We start from the raw sequence: 25,547 nt of genomic DNA on the forward strand, positions 1-25,547 counted from the left end.
ATGTCAATTAAAAGAGGCAATCTACTTAACAAGAAGGCACAAATTAAGAATAAGTACAAAGCAAAAACTTAAAAAAACTAACTCGAAACAGAAGTAAATTAATAAAAAATATTAACTAAAAGTTGACAATTCCTTGATCTTTGTCAAGAAACAGACGGAAGAATTATCAACAGAGCCATCTAAATTATGTCAGGATGAACTAAGAAAGAAAACATTCAGATGAAAAATTTCTCTATTACATCTAAACCAAAAGCAGTTAAATGAAAATATATTTTTACAAACATTAAAAAAAAAAAAAAAAAAAAAAAAAAAAAAAAAATCTAATAAAAATGTTAAATAAAATTTAATAAAATTTAAAGGAAAATTTTAACAAATTTAGAAACAGCACTCTTAAGATATAACCTACCTCAAATCGCGGTTTGAAAGAAAATAACTGCACAAAAATTATTATTTAAACAATCTGAATACAAAATAAACAAAAACGTTTCTTGGTGAAAATTTATGAATCTAAATTTTTAAATAAAGTGATGGAAATTTAAGAATTTTAATGACAAAATTAAAAAAAAAATTAAATAATGTTAGCTGGAATACCAAAGAGGGAGAATCGCAAAAGTTGCTAAGCGAAAGAGAGTTGGAAAAACCAAAAATACAAAAAAGGCAAAATTGCCTAGAGATTGCAAATGTGAAGAATGCAAAAGCTGTACCAAACAAAAAGCAATAAAGTTTTCGTAGAAAAGATAGAATTACGAGTAAAGAAAAAATGTGATGATGCAAAGCAGCAAGCGAATAATAAAAGCATTCTATGATTCCAAAAATTAAGTTTAAAATTTAATGTTTGGAAACGTAGGTTGCTTTTTAACATTATGAAGTCGCAGTTAGCGAGTATTGAACCATCTGAAAATGCATGTGATGCAGAGATGAGAGAAGTTGATGTGCAGCTTAAGCAGCGTGCTCCAGTATTGCAAGAAAATTCCCCCACTCCACAAACTGAGTGTGTGTCTCCTAATACAGATTATGCAGATACGGAATTGATTCTAAACCAGGATACTTGCGTTTGTAAAGTATTGGGCTCCGTTTATGATTCCAATGCAGAAATTGGAAAACGGAAACGGAGGAAAATGAACATGGACCAGCTGCTGAAAATAAAGAGGAGAACTGTGCACATGATGCGAACAAACTACAGAGTGGTGAACAAACTTTTTCAGATCTTCCTGTAGATGAAAATCTGGAAAGACTGAATCTTCAGAGTGTGATATGCAACACATAAATATATCTGAGAACTGCAGTGGAAGAGTATTTAACGCGGGTATAACTTAATGAAAACACTGACTGAAATTCATTCTGAACTTTAATTTGAATAATTTAAAATTATTACGTGTTTAATTTGTGTATATAACTTGTATATCGTGTAAATATTTGGTTTTTTAGTTATGTTACTTGTTTGTTTTATTATCTTTTGTTTGTATCGAATTTGGCTTCTGACCAAGGGCTGTACTGCCCGGGACGTGCAGTCCTTGGGAGGGGGCAGTGTTACGAAATGTAAAATAGCTTCCCCGCAAAAAGGTTGCCATAAAATGGCAAAAGAAAGCACGGTTACCACATTTGGCGCCAGAATTGGCGATCTGCCATGGGCGGATGAAGAACCTTCTGGAACGAATTCTTACCAGTTTAGCTCAGAATGTTCTCGAACACAAGCCAAAAACTATATAAACCCTGCTAATACGCGGAGAGTCAGTGCGAGATAGTTAGTCTCGAGTTAGTCAGTCCTTGCGGAGTCGATCGTGTTGACAGCCGGGCAACGGGTCGTCCAGTGCATCGAAAGAGTCTCTTAGTGTATCGCGGTTAGTGCATCGTCGAGAGAGTGTGTTGCGCTCCGGCGTAATGGCAGACCGCACATTGAGTTGAACAGTGTTAAACGAATGTCGCATACTGGGCATGCCCAGAAACAAATTTGGCGTAATTATTATGTTGGCGCGATTTGAAAAGAAGATAAATACGGTATGTGGTAGATGTACCGCCATCTGATTGTGAACACATCCGGCGTTTAAGTCTTCGTAGAGTATACGTGCAATGTAAAGTAATTACTGTGTAAAATTAGATTTCTTTCCTGTATTGCTCCAACAACTGGAAAGTTGAAATTATTGCGAAGTAATGTGAAGCAGTGTTTACATTCAAAATGTAAAATATAATACTTATGAAATTCTGCACATTCCTTTGGAACTGTACAAATTTTCTTTCAGAAAAAGACTGAAATTTAGGATATATTAGTTGAATATTTATTCATTATACTTTTAAGCAATAAAAACAATTCAGGATTTACCATACGTTACATTCGTACATACATAAAGAAACAATGAGGAATATAACAAGTGCTTGCAAATAACACTAAAGAAATTTTACAATTCTTTAATGCTAGTTATTAAATTCTTTGAAATGAGAAAATAAAAGCGCGAATATACGCTAACAAACTAAGCGAGATACTCCAGTTTACAATTACTGAATTGTAACATGTAAACGAATTACATTTAAATAACGAATTATTACGAACATATGTTAACAAATATTAAATGCACTGTTATTGACAAATTAAAATGAAACATATATTAGAAAAATAAGCAAGTGCAATCGGCATGGACATTAAAATAACTAATAAGCAAAGTTCCACAACATTGCAATTTTAAACATCACTCGACAGCCATGGAGATCACGAATAAGCTAACGTAGGGTTGCTTAGTCGCCAATATTTCTCCCCGCGCCGAAGGTACACCATCAAGCATGCGCAGTAAGCGAAATTCGCTTAACACTGTTCAACTCAATGTGCAGTCTGCCATTACGCCTCCGAGAACGACCGAACCGAAGAGTCGGGAGCTGTGTTTTGTGTGTCGTCGAGTGCATCACGAGTTGTAGCGTGGAGAGTCGAGAGTACGTGGAGTTCCGAGAACGACCGAAGTCGGGAGCTGTACTCTGGTGCTTTGCAGTGAAGCTGCCTCCACCGTTATAGCCTGATAACCTGAAGCCTGTGTCGCTGATTGTTCCAGCGAGTGTATAGTAGATCTTCGACCACTGTAAAACGTGACTTTGGAACTGTCCTGATTAATATTGGCTAAATAATGTGTGTTTCGATACTTCATAAAATGTTGTCGTTATTCACTCCACATCCGCACGAACCCCGTAACGTACGAACATAAAGAAAACGAAAATAACGTAACAATACTAAACTAGTGGTTGATTCGACTCAATCTTTGGATGATATGCGATCAGTAAACTAAGGAACTACAAGAATTCCTGGTTTTAACAAACAAAATCGATTAACAGTTGAAGCAAGATTTATATTTTATATTAATGAATAATTTAATCATTTAGGGATTATTTTTCGGAAAGCAGAGATAATTAAAATATAAAATTCTGGATAATAACCACGTTTTTTTTCTTCCAGTGGAATGATTATTTACATCGTACTAGAGAACTTGACGCACTTCGTCTACCGATCATTAACGCATTTTTATCAGAATGGAGTGATGATAAAATGTATGATACTAAGGACGTGTTTTCAAAGGTGCATCAGTGCCTCAAGGTAAGAACAAGAAACTGGCTTTGAAGCTTTGCAGGAAAATTGCTTGAGAAATTGAAGAATGTTGTATGCATGTTCTTTTTGCTCGTCGTTTAGAGTGTAGCAAAATTTTCCAAGGTTTTATCATACTTTCAAATTTTTGAAAAAGCCCTCATTACCAGTAATTTGTTAGATTTGTTGTCAATAAATTTTATTTGAATTAAGAGAAATTTCCAGACATCACTATGTCATATAATTCAAATGCCAAGTCCGTCTTATGTTTCCATTATTTCTTTGCTCTCATTGTTGAAACTACAGGCAGATTCTTAAGTCATGAAATAAAATGTTAGTCAGAAAAGTTTCTTTAAAGGTATTAAACATAATAAAGTTTTTAAAGTTATGTCGAAAGCAGTAAAGAACGCGACCATTTATGCTTCTCTTACTAGTTATTATAAAGCATAAATATTTTGACAGAAGATAATAATATCGGTCTCTAATTAATAAAGAATATTACGTCCACTACTAATAAATTTAAAAATAAAAAAAAATCATACTATGTATAAAATAAAGACGATATTTGTAAAAGGGTATAACTTTCAGAACTGGAATAACACTCGCTCTTAATGCTATTTGTAATGTAATAGGCCAAAAAGCTTTTTGAAAGAACTCTTGCATTTAAGTGGGAGGATCACAGATTACATTATTTTTGTTGAAATTAATCTTGGTTGTCGAGAAATAAATCAAGGAATAATTTGTAAATAGCTATGTAATGCTAATAATTATTATTGTATATGATTGTACATTATTAAGTGAAACATTTTAAAAATTCATAACAACTAAGCCATGAAATCAGTTTAAATATTTATTACACTAAAATAGAGGTAAATTCGTGAATTCTTTTCTACATATTCCAAAAACGTTCATCATGCTGTCCTCTACTGCAGACATACTTCATGAGTCACTAGAAGCAGTTACGTGAACTTATTGGAAAGAAAGTCAGGAAAATTACTTCTTTTCTGTTTAGTTCAGAGATCAATATTGAGGTCATCTTAAAGATTATACCGCTATAATTTAGCTGCAAAGATCATTTGCTGGAGTATTTCAATTTTTACCACAAAACTCGAGTGGACACACGGGAAAAGATGAAGACATGTTAATGATCGGTCATCTAAATCTCTTGATTTATTTAATTTCGTGATTTTTTGTAAAAATTTGTCAAAAATACTGACCCTCATCTATCATGGTATTCTAGCACAAAATGAATTATCGTATAGTTATAGATATTTGTGTTATCAGGAAATGAAGATATAGTGAGCACTGGAGACGGGACTTTGGGAATTTGCCTTTTTTTCAATGTAATATAGTAATTTGGCATCAGTTGTATAGTTTATTTTCAACTAGTTCATCATTATTACTTGAAAAGGCATGAAACCGGGTCTGCGTTGCAACGCTACTTAAAGCAACGAAACTGTTTGTGTTTTGATTCTCTCTATTGAAGTGCTTTTGGACACAATACTTTTTGTTTTCCCATCTGGTTCGTACACGAATAAATCGCAAGGTTTTCCGATGCGTAAGCAGGCCGCATATAGCTGCCGAAATGTGAAAAGCATGGATTTTCCAAATTTAATCCATAAACTTGTAGCTTTTGCCCTGTGCTTTGTTGATGGTCATTGAAAATGCGATTCGCACGGCAAACTGCAAACGTTTAAATTCGAATGGCATATCTGTCGGAAATCATTGGAATACGTGGCTGTTACCTCGCATGCGTTGCAGGCTACTCCAAGGAAAAAAAAATTGTTTGTGTTTTAATTCTGGTTATTGAAGTACTTTAGAATGCAAAATATTTAATATAATTCCGTTTTTCCAAGTGGTATTTTTTATGTCACTTAGTTTTCTGATTAAATTTACCTTACGCTTTACACAGTGGCAATGTAACGCTATTGCATCGTTGAGTTTTTTTTAATCAAGAGTTCGTTAAATCAGCGTAAAATGTAGTATGTTTATAAAGAATGTGGACTGGCTGGTTTTTGAGAAATCTTATGAAGAAAATGACTTTCCTCTTGTTTTGAAAGTCGAGTGGAGCAAGTTTCATAAAAATCGGAATTAAACTGTAAATTTGTATAAAAGAAAAGCAAATGTTTTTATATATTTTCAATAAATTTAGAAAATATTCAAGAAATTATGAATAATCTCGCATCATAGCCTCCTGATAATTAAACAATTTTTGATTGCAAATTCTTCTGTTCATTTGTTTAACAAAAATGTTTGAAATTTAGAGTATGGCTATTCTAGTATGTTAAGCCATCACACTACATGACATAAACTATTGAATTTACTTTCCACATGAGTTGTAAATTTTAGTAAGCCATTAAAACTGAACCATTGGAAAAGCGAATAAAATTAACTTGAAAATGATTTGCTTGAAAGTGAAACTTAGAAAATGAGGAACAAATGATAAATAAGTATAAAAAAGATAAAGAGTAACTGTAATATAAAAACGAATAACCACGGGCAAACACTAATAATGAGGACAAGTAACTAAAATAGACGACAATTGTAAGAAAACTTATAAAAGCATAAAATTTTAAAGGGCAGGAAAAATGAGTGGAATCGAGGTCTGCTCAAAAGTTGAGGCACTGAATAAACGGAAAGATAAGTTTCAGTTTGTTATTTAAATATTTATCTACTCAAAGAGATATATATATATATATATATTAATATAAGGAAAAAAAAGCTTAACAAAAAGAATGCACCTTTTATTTAAACTACGCAGTTCGAATGAGCAAATAGAAATTTTAAAACAGTTATTTGAAAGAAACCATGCAACTTAAACAATTAAAATGAAATTCGAAAAAGAAAAAAATTACTTAAAATAATAACAAATAAAAAAAAAAAAAAATCTGAAAGGTTTCAGATTTTAAATTACGTCCAAAGGGCGTATTTTTAACATTTTGTCGGTTAACTTTATTTACTAAATATCACGTTCTTCTCACTTAAACCATAAAATTCAGTTCAAGGGCAATATCGCAAAATACTTTTAAATTGAGCATATCTTTAAAATTTCCGATACAGAGTCTCAAGCGCTGGAGATTTTTTTTTTCTGTACAACGTTGACATTTCTCGCTTTGAAATCCTTGGGTTTTTTAATCAAAAATTCGTTAAAGTTTTACAAAATATGAAATCTATCATAAAACAAATTCCAAATTTCGAATTTGGGCTTCCACATGCCCATATTCGCAGTAGGATTACTTCATTCAAAATTCGATGGTTCTGTGCACCGCTGTTTTATCACAATGCGAGAAATATACATACATTTTTGCAAATTTTTCATTATTTAATTTCTTCAAATATAATGCAGGACTCTAACATTTGGTGGCAACAGTTTGAAAAGTGAGTGTATAGTGAACTAGCGCAAAATCGCAAAACAAAAGCAATAGTCTTTCAGAGACAAAGCCCCTTTGGACTAATAAATAAAAATAAAATTAATACTTTGCTCGGTTTATCTTTATAATTAAATACATAACTATCAAATCTGTGTAATTTATTGAAACCCGTTAATATATTAATGTCTTACATGGAAAGTCTGCATTATTAGTGATTTTAATAAATATCAGAGCAGATTAAACTTTTAACTCCAGCATCTTGTATGTCGAACTGAAAATGATTTTTTGAAATAATCAATTACTTGATAACTCAATAATCTAGTAACTATTTCCTTTGGCTACTTTTTGAAAAGTGGAAAAATAGTGTCAAATGTTAGCATGATGAATCATTCGGCAAAGCTTTATAAGTTAGAGATACATTTCATTAAATAATTTACAATATTTGCGTCAGTATGTAACACAATAAATATGATAACAAAATAAATCGTTAGAATTTATAAGAGTTATTGTGTATATTTTCAAGTACCGTAATTCTGTGTCAATTACTTGTACTGCAGCATAATTCTATCTCATTTAATTCTTTGTTTAAAAACAATTAGTTTCCAAGTAGTTTCCTAGATGGCGCCACATGACATAGCTTTTGCGCTCTATCTAAGCTTACTAATGAAGATTTGAATAAGCTAAAATATTAAGGCTCGAGAAAATTTAAACCTGTCTCCAATATGTTTTGAGTCCTGGTCCAAATTACGCCTGACAGCTGGCATTCTGTATAAATTAAGATTTTAATACTTCAAAGCGAAGTATACTTATTTACATTTAGTTGTCTGTCTCTTGTGTAGAGTCGTAACTAGGATTTTCAGCGCCCAGGGACAACTGAAGATTTCGCGCCGCCTCCTGCTTGCCAAGGATGGAAAACATTTAATTCTAAAATGTCGTAACATCAGTTTGGCGCCCCTTGGATTCTGCGCCCGGGGACAGATGGCCCCCTTGCCCCCCGTCTAGCTACGCCCCTGCTCTTGTGAGAATAACGTTTAGCTGGTGCTCGCGCCATGGACAGTTATCAGGTGCGGAGCTAGGCTTTTCACTGGTCTTTGCAACTTTTAAATTTTGCAACTCGGTTTCTTTCTAAATTCTAAACGTTTTGCTGTCCCTAAACTCTGCCGCAATGCGTCTGGCGTCCGTCCTGATCGCTATATTGCCTGTGCTTAAGCCTGCAATGTGTTCAGCGTCCAAGATCAAGGCTGGCTTGATCATTTTCAGCGTTCTTATACGATCAGTATAGTTGGTGTCTCGTGTAGATTAAATAAACTAATAATTCATAGCAACATATATTTGTATTTAGTCAATACTTGCAAGAACTTTTGGCGTCTTTTGCAAATCGGTGTTCTAGTTAGCTGCCTATGTCATTTATGCTTCCTATTGCGATTCGAATTCGAATAATCCGGTAATGAAGATAAAGAGGAAATATTTATTGTATCATACAGTGACGAGTAGGTTAATATTGAGAAATACAAATCTTAGACTTTTCCGAAAAACCATTACAAAATTCCACTTTCATTTGGTTTAAAAGTATAAGTAATGTTCGTCCGGTAAAAGAGGATTCTACATATCTTAAGAAGGAGTATAGATATTTTGTTGGAGAGAGGGAATCAGCTTTAATCGTAATTTATTATAGGGTTTGCAAATTTTCAGTACTTATATGGACCTCAAAAAACATTCGTAAATAGGAATGCCTTAAAAAAGTTCCAAAGAATTTTTGGAACTACTGATATAAATCTGAAAATGTGTAATTCGTGAAACGGAGATTTGTAAAAAATGTGAGTTCACTTTCTGATTACACACTACTTTCATATTTACCCTTGTTATATAAAATATTTGATTTTAAATCGCAATGACAGATTTGTGGTAGCAGAAGGAAAAGAATATGGTGTTACTGCAAATAGACAAATCTTTGTTAACCACGAAGCATCTGTAATGTACTTCAAGTTATAATAATATTATATTGTTTTTACAACAGAACAGAAAGTGCCAGTACACTCCTTATGATTTTGATAGTTTTCAATGGCAAGATTATTAACGAAATATTTACCATTCAAGCAGCAGTTTCATTGCTATTTATAAGTATCGGTTAGTAAAATTATTTATTGCCCTTAAGTGCTTTACCATAAAATAAAGGAGAAAAAATGACATGCATAATGGAAAATAAAATTTCAACATCAAGGAGTAGAATTATGAGAACGAAAATTTAGATTGTTTATTCATACAATATTTGAAAAATGACATCTAAGCAGATTACAAAGCAATAATTTAAGGTGGTGTTTGTAGTCTCGCCTTAGTTAGGTAAATCAGATTGTCATTAAGCACATGTAGAATATTCTATAAGCGTTCTTGTTCTTCTGAAATCAACGGTTTGCTGTAACTCAAAACTAAGAACGTATCTGAAACGTCATGACGACGATTTGATTCAGTTTCGCCATTAAACGAAGCCGTCTTTGAAAAAGGGATGATTTACCATGTGGTTGATGAAAGAAAGAGGTGAAGAACTTTCATAGTATACGGTTGACAGTCCTGTTTTGAGATGTGACAGCTACAGAATGACTGAGATAAATTAGGTCCTTCTGAGAAAGGGAAGTGCGATGAATTCTCAATAAGAACCTTAAGAATTCTGATGTCCCTTGAGAATTTTAGCGGAAATTTAAGCTTCAGGAGCATTCAGCGGTAATAGATGACCAACATGTGTGTTGGAGAGTAAATGTCTTACTCACATTTGTCCTTAATTCCAAATCACTGTCATATGCATATTCTGTAGCTTCAAATCTAGAGCATATTGGAGGGTAGAATGAAGAATCTGTGGTCTTTTCATGGATGAAAGTCACTTCTACCTGGATCCAATGATTAAGGAACACTAATCAGGGCTTTTACCAAATTTCATTCGTTGTCGACATACCGGCTCATCCACAGATCTTACCGTCCAGAGAAAGCTTTCTCACAACCTCACCTCACATGTTACTATTTAGACAGAGTGGAACCTCCTCCCTTTATTAATCTGAATAATATGCTAACAAGAAGTTTTCTATGAGAAAATAGCTGATATTATTGTCGTACAGCCATACGTGAATTATACGAAGGTCTTATTGCAGCAAATAATTTGTAATTTTTTAGAAAAAGGGGATTACTTGGGAATGTTTTCTTCGGCCTCATTTTGCAGCTTGTTCTTTAAACTGTTAATTTGTTACTATGGCCAGCACGATCACCCAATATCTTATTATGGGACATTATTGGTTGCCCGTTCCCTGCTCATGCACTGCCAGCAACAACGACTGTCGAATGATAAATATTCATATGTAATTGGAATTCCATGACTTAAATTGATACTCGCGGTTTTTTTGATAAGATAAATGCATACATGTTTGCATCTCTGCATTCAATATTGCGGTTATTGGAATAAAGAAAATTGAAATCTACACCAGTGGCTACTATATAATTGAAAGCTTTGTAATTTGTATAAAGTCAATAAATCAGACAGAAAATACATCGCCTGAATTTTCTTCATCTAGTTCTATACCCTCTTGGCGTTGATATTTTATTCTCCATTAATACAGATCTGAGAATGACAGATAAACTACGACTATAAATGGCAAGATCGGAGATGTTCCCTTCATTTAACATATACTTATGATAATATAGACTATTATTAGCAAGTTTTTAACTCAAATATTTATTTTATTAAAACAACTGTATTACGGAAAGCGATTAAATTTTGTTATTTAAGACGATGTATAGCTCTTGCATTTAAAAATCATATTTTTTTTAATTAGCTGGTTACAACCTACTCTTCTGATCTGAGGCTCTCACTAAAGGGTCCACTGTGGTTGGTTTTAACTTCCTGTTCAAAAATTAATTTTAGATAACAGCTGAAAATCTTACAGTATTATATATTGTCTGGTATTGGAAGTTTAGTCCTTTAATTCTGATAAACACGTAGCAAGTTATCGATATCTCTTAAAATAGTACGAAAAAGCCTAGAAATTTTTTAAACAACCTTTTCATTGAACAGAACTTATAACAAAACAGGCCACGGCTTGTGCTATAGATAACCGCTGCTTGTGGGAATGTAAATTAAATAAGAACGGTAAATTAAATAAGAACGGCAATTGAAACATTGATCAATTGCTTAAGATAGTTAAATAATAAGCTACAAGTTCACTTAAATAATCAAACTTTGACTAAGTTTAAAGTATCGGTTGCTACAGCAAGTAAAGCCGAGATAATTGCATTTGCTAGAACTGAAGATATCTAACAACGCAGCTTGAATGCCAAAAACTCTCTCAAGATCCAAAAAACTCAGCTTAAATACACAGTAAACTAAACTGCATTCTATGTAGGAATACGGGAAGAAAAAATTAAATTAAATATCGAAACCATAACAATTGGTTAGTTTAAAATAGGAAACTTACAATATAATTAAAAACACTCAAATTCAAACTAATTAATTAAACTTGTTAAAATATTTTAATAAATTTGAATTTTGTATTCTGTCTAATATAATATTAAAGGTTTAAAGATCATTTCGTTGTGCTTGTCAACTAAAGCAACTTTATATTGACTGACACGAATCTGGCACATGTTACAGGACCTTCGCAGGTGTTAAACCTTGGCAGGTTTCAAAATATTTCTGTTTTTATGACATATGATTTAATGAGTTATGTTTTTGCAGTTTATTGAAGAAATTCGTTCAGTTCTTTTCTCATATCCTATCACTGATGAAAAATCTGTCAGTCTGTGGAACGAGGTAGGTATGCGAGAAAGAAAAAATACCTCCATTTGAAATTTGTTGTGATTCTTGTTTCTTTAATTATTATTTTATTTTACTGCAATTGCTAAAAACAATTAAAATAAATTTGAAAATATTTAATTTCAATTTCCAGTAAATTATATGTAATATAATCACGCAGCACATACGTATATGCATTATAAGTTTTCCAGTTTACAATAAAGCATCGGAAAGAATACTCTGTTTTTGAATTTTTTTTAAAGAATCACGAAATTCTAAGACAATTTATTTACGTAATACTATATTTTTAAGATTCATTCCTAGTAAAAGTTGTTGTATAATTTACTCAAGATAAAACACTAAATTTTTCAGACTTAATTTAATTTAAGTTAGAGTTTTCATGCAGCATTTTAACTCTTAGAATATTATTCCTTAAAATGGAAACTAGTGAGAGCTGATTTAAAATATTAAGAAAATAACTAGACTAAATGAGAGAAGAATTTCTAGTATGAGCTAAAATCTTCTAGCGTGCCTTTCGCTTTTAGCTGTTCATAAATTTTTCAATCTTTTCGTTGGACCAGTTAAATTAACATGCTATTACGAGAATTGTGCACCTGAGTTAAAAACTGCGATAAATGTAACTCAGCTACTATATTCCCTCATCAATTCCTTGGATTCCGACAACTCTTTTGAAGTCAGAATTGCCAGAACCCAAAGAAAGTAACCAGTATCTATCAACAATAACAAATTAATCAAATAAAAAATAAATAACTAATAATTAAAATTAATTAAAATATAAAGACGGAAATAAATATTATTAAAATAAATTTAAAATGATAGAGAGATAAATTATACATTTTTACAGGTGTGTTAAGCAAATTAAGTAATAGTGGATAAGAAATAAGTTACTGATAACAAAGTATAAATCGTAAATGAAAAAAAAAAAAATGTAAAGAATTATCGTATCTTACATAATTACAGTCGTGATATAAAAGCAGCATATGTAGCTATGAAACTAGAAGATCCGTGGTTCAAATCTGTCAATGATAATTGATGCTTTTCTTACATTTCAGAAAACCCAATATGTCTACAAAGTAAATATTGCGAACAATATCTAGAGAATGTTGCCTCTTTATTTTGATTTCTGATATAGCTAAAACATCTTAACTAAGTAAGTTAGAGCCTATAAATATTTCACTGCCTACACATATTGCATTTTAGGCTCCAGGCGTTTTTTCCCAGGTACTGAAAGTTTCCCGTATATTTTGCTGTTTCTAGCAAAATCGAGGCATGTATTAGGTAGCTAGTATCAATATCAGACTTATTAATTTTCTAGGAATTTTTAGTAATTCGCTAAAACAAATGTTGCATAGAATAAGCTTTCTGTTTATATTACAATTGAATATTGTTGAGTGCGTACGGGTTCCTTACGAAATGAATGCACAAGTCCGATGAAAAATGAACAAAATTTATTATTATCATAACAAAAATGCTTAAATTTCCTCAGATATTCGTGAAGTATTAGAATATCTCACAGTAGTTATCTTTTAACTACTCAAACGTTTAAGAGAACTTAATTCAAAACAGCTAAAGAAAGCTAATCCGCAAATTCGCTACAATCAACAAGAGCAGTTATCTAAAGAAAGTCTTAAAACAACAACAAGCTAACTAAAATAACTGACTAACCGAATTGAGAGGTTTTTCTCTTTTTTATAAGATTTTTAAATCGCGCGCGAGAACTTTCTGGAACTTTCTCGAAATCAAAAAGAGATATTTATTTATTAAATGTTAAATGCACGTGCTCTTGTATTTTTAATTTTCCGGTTTAGCTTTCCTTTAATATTCATCACGCGCTGCTCTGCGAGGGAAATAAAACCATTTAATTTACAATTTAACTAACATTAGCTATCCATAACAATATTATAACAAAGCTATATCATTTGGAACTCCGAATGAAATTAATTGTTAAAGTAGAGGATTTTAGCTTTTATTTCTTTCATTGTTTATGCTTAATTTACAAGAAGCCGCAACTAAAAGCAAGAATATACTGTAGAGTATTTTATAGTAATTAACCAATTATTATGATTAAAAGCCTTCGCTACGACTTCTTACCATAGTCCTCACCAGGATACAAATTAGATGGTATGTATTTAAGTCGAAGCTTTTGAGTGTTATATATGTAGATCTGTTAGCAGCGTCGCATGAAGTTTCCATTCTGTCGCTCAGCCTTGCCAGTGATAATTTCTGCTTTAGCCATTTTGCTAGTCGATGTTAAAACGCATCTAAGTCAGCTTAAATAAGCCGATTTGTGTAGTCTTCGGCTACTTTATTTTTAATGTGAGACTTTATAATTTAAAATACCCGCAAGAGTTACCTTATTATATTATTTAATACTTCACAGGACTTTGTCATAATATTTCCGACGAAACAAAAACTTTTTCTAATTATGTAGAATTAAAGTCCTTCAGGCCCGATAAGACTAACAAGTGATTTATCGCTCCGTCTAAAGTGTCATGAAAAAGTCCTATACGAATGTTTAAATAATCTATTAATTAAATCTTGAAATGAACCGAAAGCGCAGTTTGTGCGTACAAATAATTCCAACACTTGCGGGTATTTCAAAATAACAAAACTGAAATCTTAAAATATCGTACGAAATCGTATAAAATGATTAAGCTAGCTCAGTATTTTAGTAGCTAGCGAAATGTTAATGTGCTATTAAAGTTGGCTAACGAAATGGCTACAGCAGGCATATTCGTAGGTATAGCTGAGCGATGGAATGTAACATTTAATTTGCTTCCTGATGAGGACCATGAAAAGAAGTTAACGTAAAGGTTTTAAATAATAATAATTGGTTAATTAACATAAAATACTACGCAAAATTAGAAAGTTTAAGTGCTAGAAAAATAATATAAAAGTTTTATGGGGTCACTAATTCAATACGGAAAGTACATTTTTGAATTTATCTCTGATAAAGTGAGCTATAGTAAAAGTTTTTAGGCAGACTAAATAAGTTAATAAAAGCATATATCTTTTGTATGCATTTAAATGCATATAAAAGATATATGCTTTTATTGTATAAATATTTTTAGACTGTTTGAGTTGCGTAAAAATTTTGAGAAAGTTGTATAAATAATTTTAAACGAAGGTGGATCACTTAAAATATAACTCAAACTTTTTGAAACAACGAGCAACAAAATAAATCAAAAAATTCACTGTTCACGGTGTTCCAGGTAAAAATATTGTTAAACATTAATGAACATATAACACGCATGTACAGTATTTTAAAAGAAATGCAAACTTCGGAGCAGAAATCTTGTCTTTGCTTTACAAAAACGTAATAATAGTAAATTGCGACACGATCAGTGCTAAACAATGAATATTCGCTTTTTATTGCAGATAGGGTAAAATTCCTCCATGTCTTCATGTTGAGGATGGGAAGAATGAGAGAAAAAGATAATCCCTTTGATCTTGATCAGCTGACTGTTTTCACGGCATCACACATTCGTCTTTCCTATTACAAGATTTACCGATGCCATGCCTTATTTTAAAGTTACGAAGCCATCCATCTGAAAACGAACAGCTAATTTTTGACAATTTCATTTTTTGATAAAACTGTCTATTCTTCCCGAATAGCAAAGGTATTATTATAGGGTTACATTAAGATAGATTTGCACTAACATGAGTAATCGCAACATGAGTAATTAACTTCGCATGTGTAATCACTTTGTACTTTAAATGTTTGGTTTCCTATAACTTGCAGGAAAAATGCACGCTTAAGTATCAAACGACAGTTCCTTTAAAATAATTTTTATCGCGAGTTTTAAACTTAATTTTGCGACATTTGTTTTGAAATAATGACTTTCTATTTAGACTCAAGTAATATGCCGAATTGCACAGAAAATAACTTGAAATAGAAGTTATCCTATACAACTTATAAAAGTATAGTACATTTACTTCATTAAAATACATGCATAAAAATAAGTCACATGCAGTGTAATTGTATGGCTTATGTGATGCTATAGTACTAAACTCCACAGAAAAATGACAGAAATAATTCGCGATTATTCAGAAATGAAATATAATAAATTATTTTACTTTCAGAGTATAAAGAATATAGTCACCGCTATTGACGAGAAATTGGATTTCGTGTCTTTTATGCTTTTGAAGGTGAGCAGTTAAAATGCTAATTAAAATTATACAAATGAGAATATATCACACGCAAGTTAATTTTCTGCAGACTAGTGTTCAAATTATTTTTGTTAAAATTTATTAGAAAATTGTTACTAAAATTTACGCTAAGCCTGCATTTAATGGATTGTAATTGCATATAACAATGAGAAGAATTGCTTTTTATACGATTTTATTCAGGTCGGTGTTTCTATTTTTCTTCTTTTTTCCCCATTTGTTTTGCTTCCTCGTTTGTTTGTCTAGGTTAAATCTCGAAATAAATATTTGATTCATATGTACAGAGCCGAAATCTTGAAATTTTTAAGCATTAGTACTCGAAATCTATCCCAGCGACTTTTCTCAAAATTCAATATGTTTTGTTTTTGTATAACGCTATATAAGGTATTTCTCCCGCTTTCTTAGCATGCCTTCGTGGTGTAGTGATCAGCACGCTCGGCGCATATTCTAGAGGTGCGTGTTCGAGTGCAGGCGAGGGCATTGCTCATTTTTCACATCTACTGCTTCAACATAACATAATGTATCTACAACGCTAAAGCCATTTATTAAAGATTTTTTCTTCAAATCATAGTATAACGACGGAACAGGGCAAAATTTCTATATTTGCACTACCTTTCAGCATTGAAAATAATATTTGAATTGTTGAGAATCTTTTAAAACACTTTATCCAAAAGCCTCCGCAATAAGCCCATAAAATGCAAGATTTCTATTTATTAGTCAGTATTTATGACTTTCCCTTCAAATGTACGCATGCCAAAAGAAGTTTTTAAGATTTGTGACATTTGCTGCCTGTATCGTCTCTGACTCCTGGTCTACTCAAAAGCAACTGCTCAATTTGTAGTGTCACAGTCTTATATGAGATGCATATGGGACTTACGAAGCTTATTTGTTGAATATTTGGCCAAATATTCACGAAAAGCAAGAACATTGCGCGCAGGTACTTTACGCGGTGCAAAATCCATAAGTTATCTTGACATAATTCAGATAATTTTCTGCAAATTACTTCATACAAGTTCAGTGAATAATATTGTTGCGTTACCTCCCTCCTGACACCAGTTGTTGCGTTTTTCTTTTCTGATCCCAGTTGTCAAGTTACTTTCTTCCTTCTGACACCACTCGATACTAATTAACTCGCCCTCTCGACGAGGCACTCACTCTCGATACTCTCCACGCTACAACTCGCGATGCACTCGACGACAAACGAGCACAGCACCTGACTCTTCGGTTCAGTCTTTCCCGGAGCTCAACGCGCTCTCTCGATGATGCACTAACCGCGATACACTAACAGACTCCTTCGGTGGACTCGACTACCCACTCGACACTCGCTGCCCGGCTATCAACTCGATCGACTCCGCAGGGACTGACTCGTTAGACGAGACACACTCACTCTCGATGAGAGACACGCACTCACCGACTGCGGACCAGCAGGGTTTATATAGCTTTCGGCTTTTGTTCGGGAACATTCTGGGCTAAACCGGTAAGAATTCGTTCCAGAAGGTTCTCCAACCATTCATGGTATATCGCCAATTTTGTCGCCAAATGTCACCAAAAGTGGCAACTCTGCCCTCCTTTGCCCTTTTATGGCAACCCTAAAACTGCTTTGCGGGGAAGCTATCTTACCGCGCCTGTACATTTCGTAACAATATGTATTTTTAACAATTGGGTCAGTTAGTAGGCATTCATGATTTATAAGACGAAACAATTTACGAACACATTTAAAAATATCTTCATGTTTTACTAAGTATAAACTAGATGAAAGTATGAAATTGCTACTTTGCTTCAGTTTTTGGGCTCTACTTATTTGATTGATGTGTTATATTAAAAGTGTAGATCTACGTGTCATCACCTCTAATAATTCATTTTAAAAAGGACTCGCTTTGAGAAAACATTTCCTTGGCTACTTGAATACATTGCTTTTAGTTTCAAGCACTATGCCACTTATTCGTCTCGAAAGCGCTTGCTTGCAATACGTAGCCCGGAAGTTGCGCTGTACTTACTTTTGTCTCATTTATTTGCTCTCCCAACACTGTTGTAAGTTCAGGTTGGAATTCTAATATTCTTCTTTTCTGCCTCTCAGAGTGGAATGTGACTCTATATTCTATGGTAATTATTGCTCATCCGGATGAGTACTATCAACCCTCTTAATTTGTAAAAACAATTTAGAATCACCCTGTATATGTATTTATGTATTTAGTGTGTAACCAGCAACTATAGTTAAAATATTGCACTTATAATAATGATACAATCTCATAAAGCATAAAAATAATGTAGTTCTTTTCTCAAACCTTATGTAATCATCAGACCATGAAAGAGGACAAGTGACGGAGGACGCGAGCACTACCCCTCTGGCATAGCGGGTAATTGGTATAGCATTGCGTCCCCCTTGTCTAGAGCACCCCAAAATGATATGGGGAAGCGTAGGAGACCACAGGACCCCCTCACACAAGTCGCCTATTTAAAATAATACTAAAGTTTGTAGAGCTTATCCATTACAATCGTGTGGTAAATACCATATGTAACGGTATTATCTGTATAAAAGTTTTCCCTTTAATTAATTTTTGCTTCGACAATCATCCGTTTGTATTAAACCGTTTCTTTCTGAAAAATGATGAGAGTGTTAGACTCAATATTATTCATACTTTCTTGTTTCAATCATCCGCCCAGCATGCGGCATTTTTTCTGTTGTATGCGTAGCTCACCGATGCAGCTTATTAATTTGTTTATTAGTTCTTACAGGGAGGTCTTCTTCACATCCTTCATGTAGAGAAGTCATAAGATCATCCATAAAATGCTCTATATTTGCTGTAGATCTGATATTATTTAGGCGTCTGTGGAATGTGAAAAGTCCTAATTTTATTATTCTTGTAAATGATATAATCTTTCTTCCTGTTCTATCGATTTTGTAGGTGATGTAATTATGGTCCAATAAGCTAGTTTCTTCGGCCACCGTCCAATTTTGTATAAGTGTGGCTGCGGGTGATGTGGCAAACGTATGAAACGTTGGAAGGGCATCTGCTGTATTGATTAGAATTAAGTTATTTGCAGCGAGAAAGTCTGCAAGGTTATGACCCTTGGGATCTGTGTTAGCATATTCCCAGTTTGTATTACGGGCGTTGAAGTCACCTGTAGGAGGATGTTAGCTATTTGTACTACTTTAAGAAACTATCCATGAATATTGTAGCTGCATTTATTTAATCAGATCTAGAAAGAAGAATACTGGGTTTTATTTTATTTCGTTAAATCAAAAAGTTCTAAAATACTTAGCAGTTAATGAGTTTATTTCGTTTCAGGATGCGAAGCTATATTTGAACGAGAAAAATTTAAATATGGAATATGGTATAAAAGATGTAGAATCTGAAGACTACCAAGTGGCTTTATGTCTTTGGGCGAACATTCATAGGGCCTTGCGAAGGCAAGGCATGGCCATGATGGGATTTATTTTCACCCTTCCTCCAGCCATGGTAGCTGAAGACTGTGCAATACGGATCTTATATTCTCGTATTCACCATGGGCGTCCAGAAGAAATATGTTACCCAATGTCAGCGGATGGTAAGTTCCTTTCAACTGAAGCTTATGTCAATAACTTAACTTTCATGTATCATGTATATACCACAAGTTTCATATTTTTATTAAGTCCGTTGTATACATATGGTCTTCACAAGGAAAATGACATTGCATATCTTTCCAAATGACAAATTCAATTTTAGTAAATCAGATAATCTTATTTACATTTCAGTTTTAGTTTCAAGATAAGATATTTTCTGCTACAGTAGGTATGCCCAGTGAAATCAACTATTGTAGTTTTACTTATCAGTCTAACATTTTGACGTCTGGAGATAAGAATTTATTTAAGGCTTTGTTTTAAGCCATTGAATCATGCAATTAGTGATGCAAGGCATTATAACAAATTGCAAAATTATGATCAGTCATTAATAATAGTTTTTACCAACACACCTAATATTTAACAGACTTTCAAGCATAATTTTTTGCAAACTTTATAAAGTTCTAATTTTCATGCGTATGTTATAAAGATAAAAAAGATACAAGGGATATCAAAAAAATTGGCATTGTTGTTAAGAAATTCAGCACAAGAAATTTTCATTTGCTAAGTTTTGCAGATATTTTCTTGGAAATTTTGAACATTTATAACAGATGCAAATGATCCTTCTAAGCCTCAGTACTTCTAATATTTGGTATAATTGCCATAATGCTGAACTGTAGACTGTGGAGCGGTATAAAAATATAACTGAGAAATATACTATTTGAATCACTATGAATGTTTGGTATGATAATGTCTGAAGTCCATATGTGCGCATAAAAGCATTGCACAATTTTGCAAAACCTAAGCCATAATAAAGTCTTACGCAGAGGCGGTTTATGGGCTTGATTTAAGCCGAATAATTATTTATGATTTATTTCGTAACATATTTGCAATAATTTTGAGTCAGGATTCAGACATGGATTTTATCACTTCTTGAAATCAAGATTATTTTAACTTCTGAGAAGCAATACTAATGTGGGGCACAATCGAATTTCTTTAGCTGAGTCACATGTACACATATTGATTTTTAACTGAGTGACATATAAGCATTTACAGTAAGGCCTATTGGATTCACTACATACCATGCTGCATCATTGTGTATGCAAATAAGTTGCAGACATGCATTTTTATATGAAGGTCATGGGGGCATGCTTATTCCATATATGCCGAAAGGTTAAATAAAATTTTTCATACAAAAACACAGAAAATAAAATTTAATGTTTTAGTTTCTAATAATTAACGTTCACTCAGAAAATTAACCTTAATTCTTTATTGTGTATTTTTCAAAGATATGTCAGAAATTGATATGAAGAGTGAGCTAACACCTTCACTTGGAGATGTCCAAGATCCTCCTGAGGTAAGAATGGATACTTACATATAATTTTCTTTCTTCGAAGAAAATTACATTTAAAAAAACGTATTTTTATTGTGGATAAGTGTTATCAGCTTAATCTGTACTTCAATATGCACCATATAAATAACATCACACTCAGTACATTAAAGTCTGAATTAATTGCTGACCATAAAATTGGATGTGAAGCTTAATTTAAAATTAAAATACAAAATTGTTAAAAAAGTTCTTTTAAATTTAAACCAAAATGTAATATTAAATAATATAAATAAATGAAATATATATTCTGCATTTTAAGAGTTTAAGTTGTAGAGATATTTAATTTTGAAATCAGGGCTTATTCGCTGATCACCCTGTAAGTCCTTCAGCCCTTTTGCCATCTCTCCAGAAACAAAGTTGTCCGGCACAAAGTTAAAAGCGCGTTTATAAAGCTGTGTTTTTATAAATTGAAAAATCGTGTTCATGAACATATCGGCAACATTTTGCAGAGCAGAAAGGGCAGGACACCGTCAGAGAAAGCTTCCGCAAGAGTTGTGAGGAGGGTTATTTTACAACTCTGCAAGAGCACCACTATGCTAGTGGGATTTTCATTTCCTTTAGAAACATGTATTTGCTTGGAGGATTTTGGCATTCCTGCAATGGTTCCTTTACGAAAGTAGTATTTTTCTTGCTAACATTTGATCTTAATAAAGGTCCATGCACTTTTATGCCAGAATACTGTTGTTAAGTGTCCCCTTTTCGCGAACAATGACGGAGCTACATAAAGGTGTTGGCAAAATAATGGCGAAGTATGACTGTATAATTCGTCTGCGAGCCAGGAGCAGTTTTTCGTAGCAGACCAGAAGAATTACATTCATTATAACAACATGCAACCTTTGCTTCAGAAAAGCAGATATTTGAGTTGATACTCCTTTCCATCTGGAAGTGAAGAAGGATCAGTCTACTGATCTAAAGATAGATATCCTGTCTGCTTTCATTTATCTTCAAGAATAAGAGTTAACGCGATAAAGTCTATTATGGCTCATTAAGAAGGAAGCACTATTCCATTTTGTATAAAAGGGATGTCTTTAAATAATCGACGTTCTTCCTAGATTAGAAAAATATGTAGCTTCCACTATCAATATTGACGGTTTTAAAGCATATCATGAGCGATTCTGACGTAAAACATGGATCCTTTTGTATAAACCGGCGAATCAATTGTGTTAGTAACCTAAGAGACAGAGAAGTTATCAAGATCACTTTGCTTATGGCAAAGGCAACGAACACTGCCATGTGCCCAACTTACATCACAGTGATTATAGTGTCATACGCATCAAAACGTAATCTAGCGTAAAAAATTTAGAATCACTTAAGTTTTCAAAAGAGAAAAAGTCCATGTCGTAGTAATCAACCTAAATATGATGAAAACCACAATTTACAGCTCTTGTTAGACCAGAAAATATTAATATTTATAATCTACAAACTTTTAAAACCTCTCCTTATCATTCTGCTCCTTAGAAGATTTCTGTTATTTACGTACAATGCATAAATTTAATGACTACAATAAAGCATTTCATTCTAAAGCGAATAAGTAAGAAATGTTAATAAGCAGTTCTCCGCAATTGATAGGTAAAGTTAATTAAAGAAACTTCGCAGACGTTAACCCATAAAAATTAATGTCTAGTTAGATTAATTTTAACTCTCTCTAGACGTCAAGGCTGGGTAAGTCTTGAATCCCTTGCTATTTCTAGTAGTTATTCATTATTATTTCTACTAGTATTATATTTTATTCTTCGTCTAGCAATTGCTTAAGTTTTAGGGAGTAGAGGTTTCTGGTTATTGTAGGGCGTTTACCTTTCACTGAAAACAAGTTACAGCGTTGGAAACAAATTGCGTAATAAAACCAATTATCTTTATTTTGATATGAACATTTTCTATTCTCTGAAGAGAAAGAATTCCTTCTGTTTTTTCGGAAATTTTTGTTTTATACTGTATTACTTATTTTTAAAACATATAGCAAAAGTTTTTCGTTGTTTATAAAATAAATAAACATAAACGGATAATACTGTGACATAATATAATCAGAAACAAATTCAATTTTAAATAAAGTAAGTTTTAAATCAGAGACAAAACTACTTAGTCATTAATAGAATGCACTTAAAATAATAGTCCTTTTTTATAAAACGAAGTAAGCTAACACAATAAACACTTGCGTACAGTTACGAAAAGCTATTACCTGAAACTTAAAACAATAATAATAATAAAAAAATAATAAGACACACGGACATGAAATTGGACATAAATGAAAGCACATAATAAAAATTAATTTGCAGAAGACTTTTATTTGAAATCTGAATAGGTTGACTGTGTCGGGTTGAGTAGTATTCTTTCAGGAAAGGGAAACAAATTGCTTTTAAATTTAACTTTATTTTGGTAAAATTTTGAATAAAATTAAAGTTCTTTAACAAATTTGTGGTTATTTCAGAAATCAGATTTCAAATATTTTGGTATAATAAATTACCTGTCTTCTTATAGGTAGTAACTAACTACGTGTTAGGGTTCCAGAAGTATCAAAATAAAAAAGCTTAAAATAATCCATCATTTCTTTCACTAGAAACGAAAACTTTCTTCCTACCCAGAAGCGCCAATGACAGTCAAATCGATTGCTCAGTGAATTAAATGTATGTATTAATAGGCAAACTTTTAGTTACTCTCAATTATAGCTGTTTGAGTACGTGTTTAAAGAACAAAAGATTTTTAATAAAAAATATGTCTTTTTTATACATTTCCACTTACCCTTAATAAAACACATTTTATAGCTTTTCAAAATTTTTACCGATTCAACTTTTTCATTCTTGAAGTGCATTTTCCGCGCACATAGTATGAACATTTTTTGCATATATCACTTGTTTTGTTGGTGTTACAAAGTCCAATCTGGCACTGACGTCATTTCTTCAAGAGTCTATTGCTAGAGTTGGAAATTTTCTGGCGGCAATCTTGTGCTTTGATTTCTGTTCAAATGAAGCTCTCTTAGCGTCTCTACTAATTGAAATAAGAAGCTTGCCTTGTAATATTTTTTATCACTCAATTTTTGATGTATAACATAGGCATTTGTTCCTTCTTAATCCAAAATATTATAAAAACATATATACAGGCCATCTACATGAACCAGCCCGAAGAGAGTATTTATGTGCCATCTGGTCAAAGATATCATTTCTACATTTGGTTTTGTTGTAGAGCCACTATTGTTTCTGGAAGTTTCTTCTTATTTTATGAACCTACCTTTATTTTCGGATGTAAGGTACTTACTAGTAGGACATTTTGATTTAATTTAGAAGTCAAACAATAACATTTTGATTTCTTTAAACCTGATAGTTTGTCAGTGTAGTTTCCCATTTAGCAAAACTGTTTCAAATAGCAGGGGTCTTCATTTCCTTACTTCATGCAGAATTTCTTTTCGATGTCTTCTTATTGTGGAAACAACGTTTTTGTTTTTCATTTTAAGTCTTTTAGCTAATGATAGCGAGGAAAAATAATTGCCCATGGTTAAATTTCTACCTAAATTCAGATGAGGGCTTAGAAGAGGCATTATTATATTTCGGAGAAGACTTCAGCTTTACGTCTTGATGTATCTTTTGCAAGATATGGAAAAGTATTGCCCGTAAACTTCGAGTCTACATCGACTAGCATCCAAAATTTGATACCGAATTTATCTGGTTTATTCGGCATATACTGCATAAACTTACACCTGGCTCTGAATCGAAATAACTGATCCTCCACAACTAGATTTTCTCCTGGCTTATAGGAATTAGCAAGGTTCTTTATAAATTTATTCCAAATATGTTATTGTGATGTTGGTCCCGATATTTCTTTTAGCACATTTGGGGTTCCATATTTCCCAGTATAGTATGTGAAGCAGATGTCACTGTCCAGAAGGCTACAACTTTTGAGACATATATAGATCCTTCCTCATGATTTTGGAAAAGACATTCTCTTCGTGCGTATTCTAAGTTAGATGAATCGTATTTCTTCTCTGACCTTCTACCTTCTAGATTAGTGGAACTTAAAGTAAAAAAATAGTATATATATATATATGACAATAAATGATTCATTGTGTTTTAAAAAATTTCAAGTACTACAGAAAATGTCTAAAAAAAGATAACAATACATAAACTCTTGCCCGTTTCAGTGGATATGGACGCCGCAGTTACTGATAACGAAATATTTGCTGCTGAAATTCCGCTGGGTTTAATACTTTGGCCTAAGAATTCCTCAATCGTGCTTTATTCAGAATCGCTAGAAGTATTTTTTCCTCAAAGTTCTAAGTAGGCTCGTAATCAATATCTTCATCAATACTATGTTGTCAAACATCGGGTTCATTTTCAGATAAATTCTGCAAAATTGTGAAATTTTTTCTGGACTAAGATTTCACAGTGTTCGAGTTACCATTACACAACGCTTGAAAGAATGAAATGGCACAAAACATGAACCGTCTCGACTACTGTAAACTAATGATAACAAAATTTCGCCAAAAAAGGGTGCACAGTTGGCAAGGAGTCGGGGAAGTTTGGAAACATTTCCTTTTGTAAATATTGTGAATAAAAGGAGTGCATAGGTTTTCTTTTAAGAAAATGTGTTTTCTGAGCGAGATAACAAGATGAATCTACTCAGTTCCTGATAAGGTCCTGAAGTATAGGCCTCGGAATCTTATTGATAGGAGAATAAACTACGCGAAAGTTAAATTTCTATAAAATACGTGCAATTTTATAGCTAAATGGTGG

At 32.6% G+C, this 25,547-nt stretch overlaps 2 protein-coding genes across 2 annotated transcripts in view; both read left to right on the top strand.

Annotated features, from left to right (window-relative positions):
• The first annotated feature begins 1,254 nt into the window (after window positions 1-1,254).
• Window positions 1,255-19,587, top strand: LOC118189842 (uncharacterized). The gene is made up of 3 exons (XM_085826373.1): window positions 1,255-1,293; window positions 3,437-3,574; window positions 19,186-19,587. The coding sequence occupies exons 1-3, from the start codon at window positions 1,255-1,257 to the stop codon at window positions 19,585-19,587; spliced, it is 579 nt and encodes a 192-aa protein (XP_085682499.1).
• Window positions 19,588-20,730: 1,143 nt separating this feature from the next.
• Window positions 20,731-25,547, top strand: part of LOC118182932 (dynein axonemal intermediate chain 7-like) — a 98,986-nt gene continuing 94,169 nt past the window's right edge. The window contains exon 1 of the mRNA XM_085810716.1: window positions 20,731-20,793. Coding sequence (XP_085666842.1) covers window positions 20,743-20,793 — 51 coding nt within the window. The 5' untranslated portion in view covers window positions 20,731-20,742. The remainder of the gene's footprint in view (window positions 20,794-25,547) is intronic.

The sequence above is a fragment of the Stegodyphus dumicola genome, chromosome 1 (genome assembly GCF_044657685.1).
Source record: "Stegodyphus dumicola isolate Sdum_Otavi_A_Nest chromosome 1, ASM4465768v1".
Taxonomy (NCBI): Eukaryota; Metazoa; Arthropoda; class Arachnida; order Araneae; family Eresidae; genus Stegodyphus; species Stegodyphus dumicola.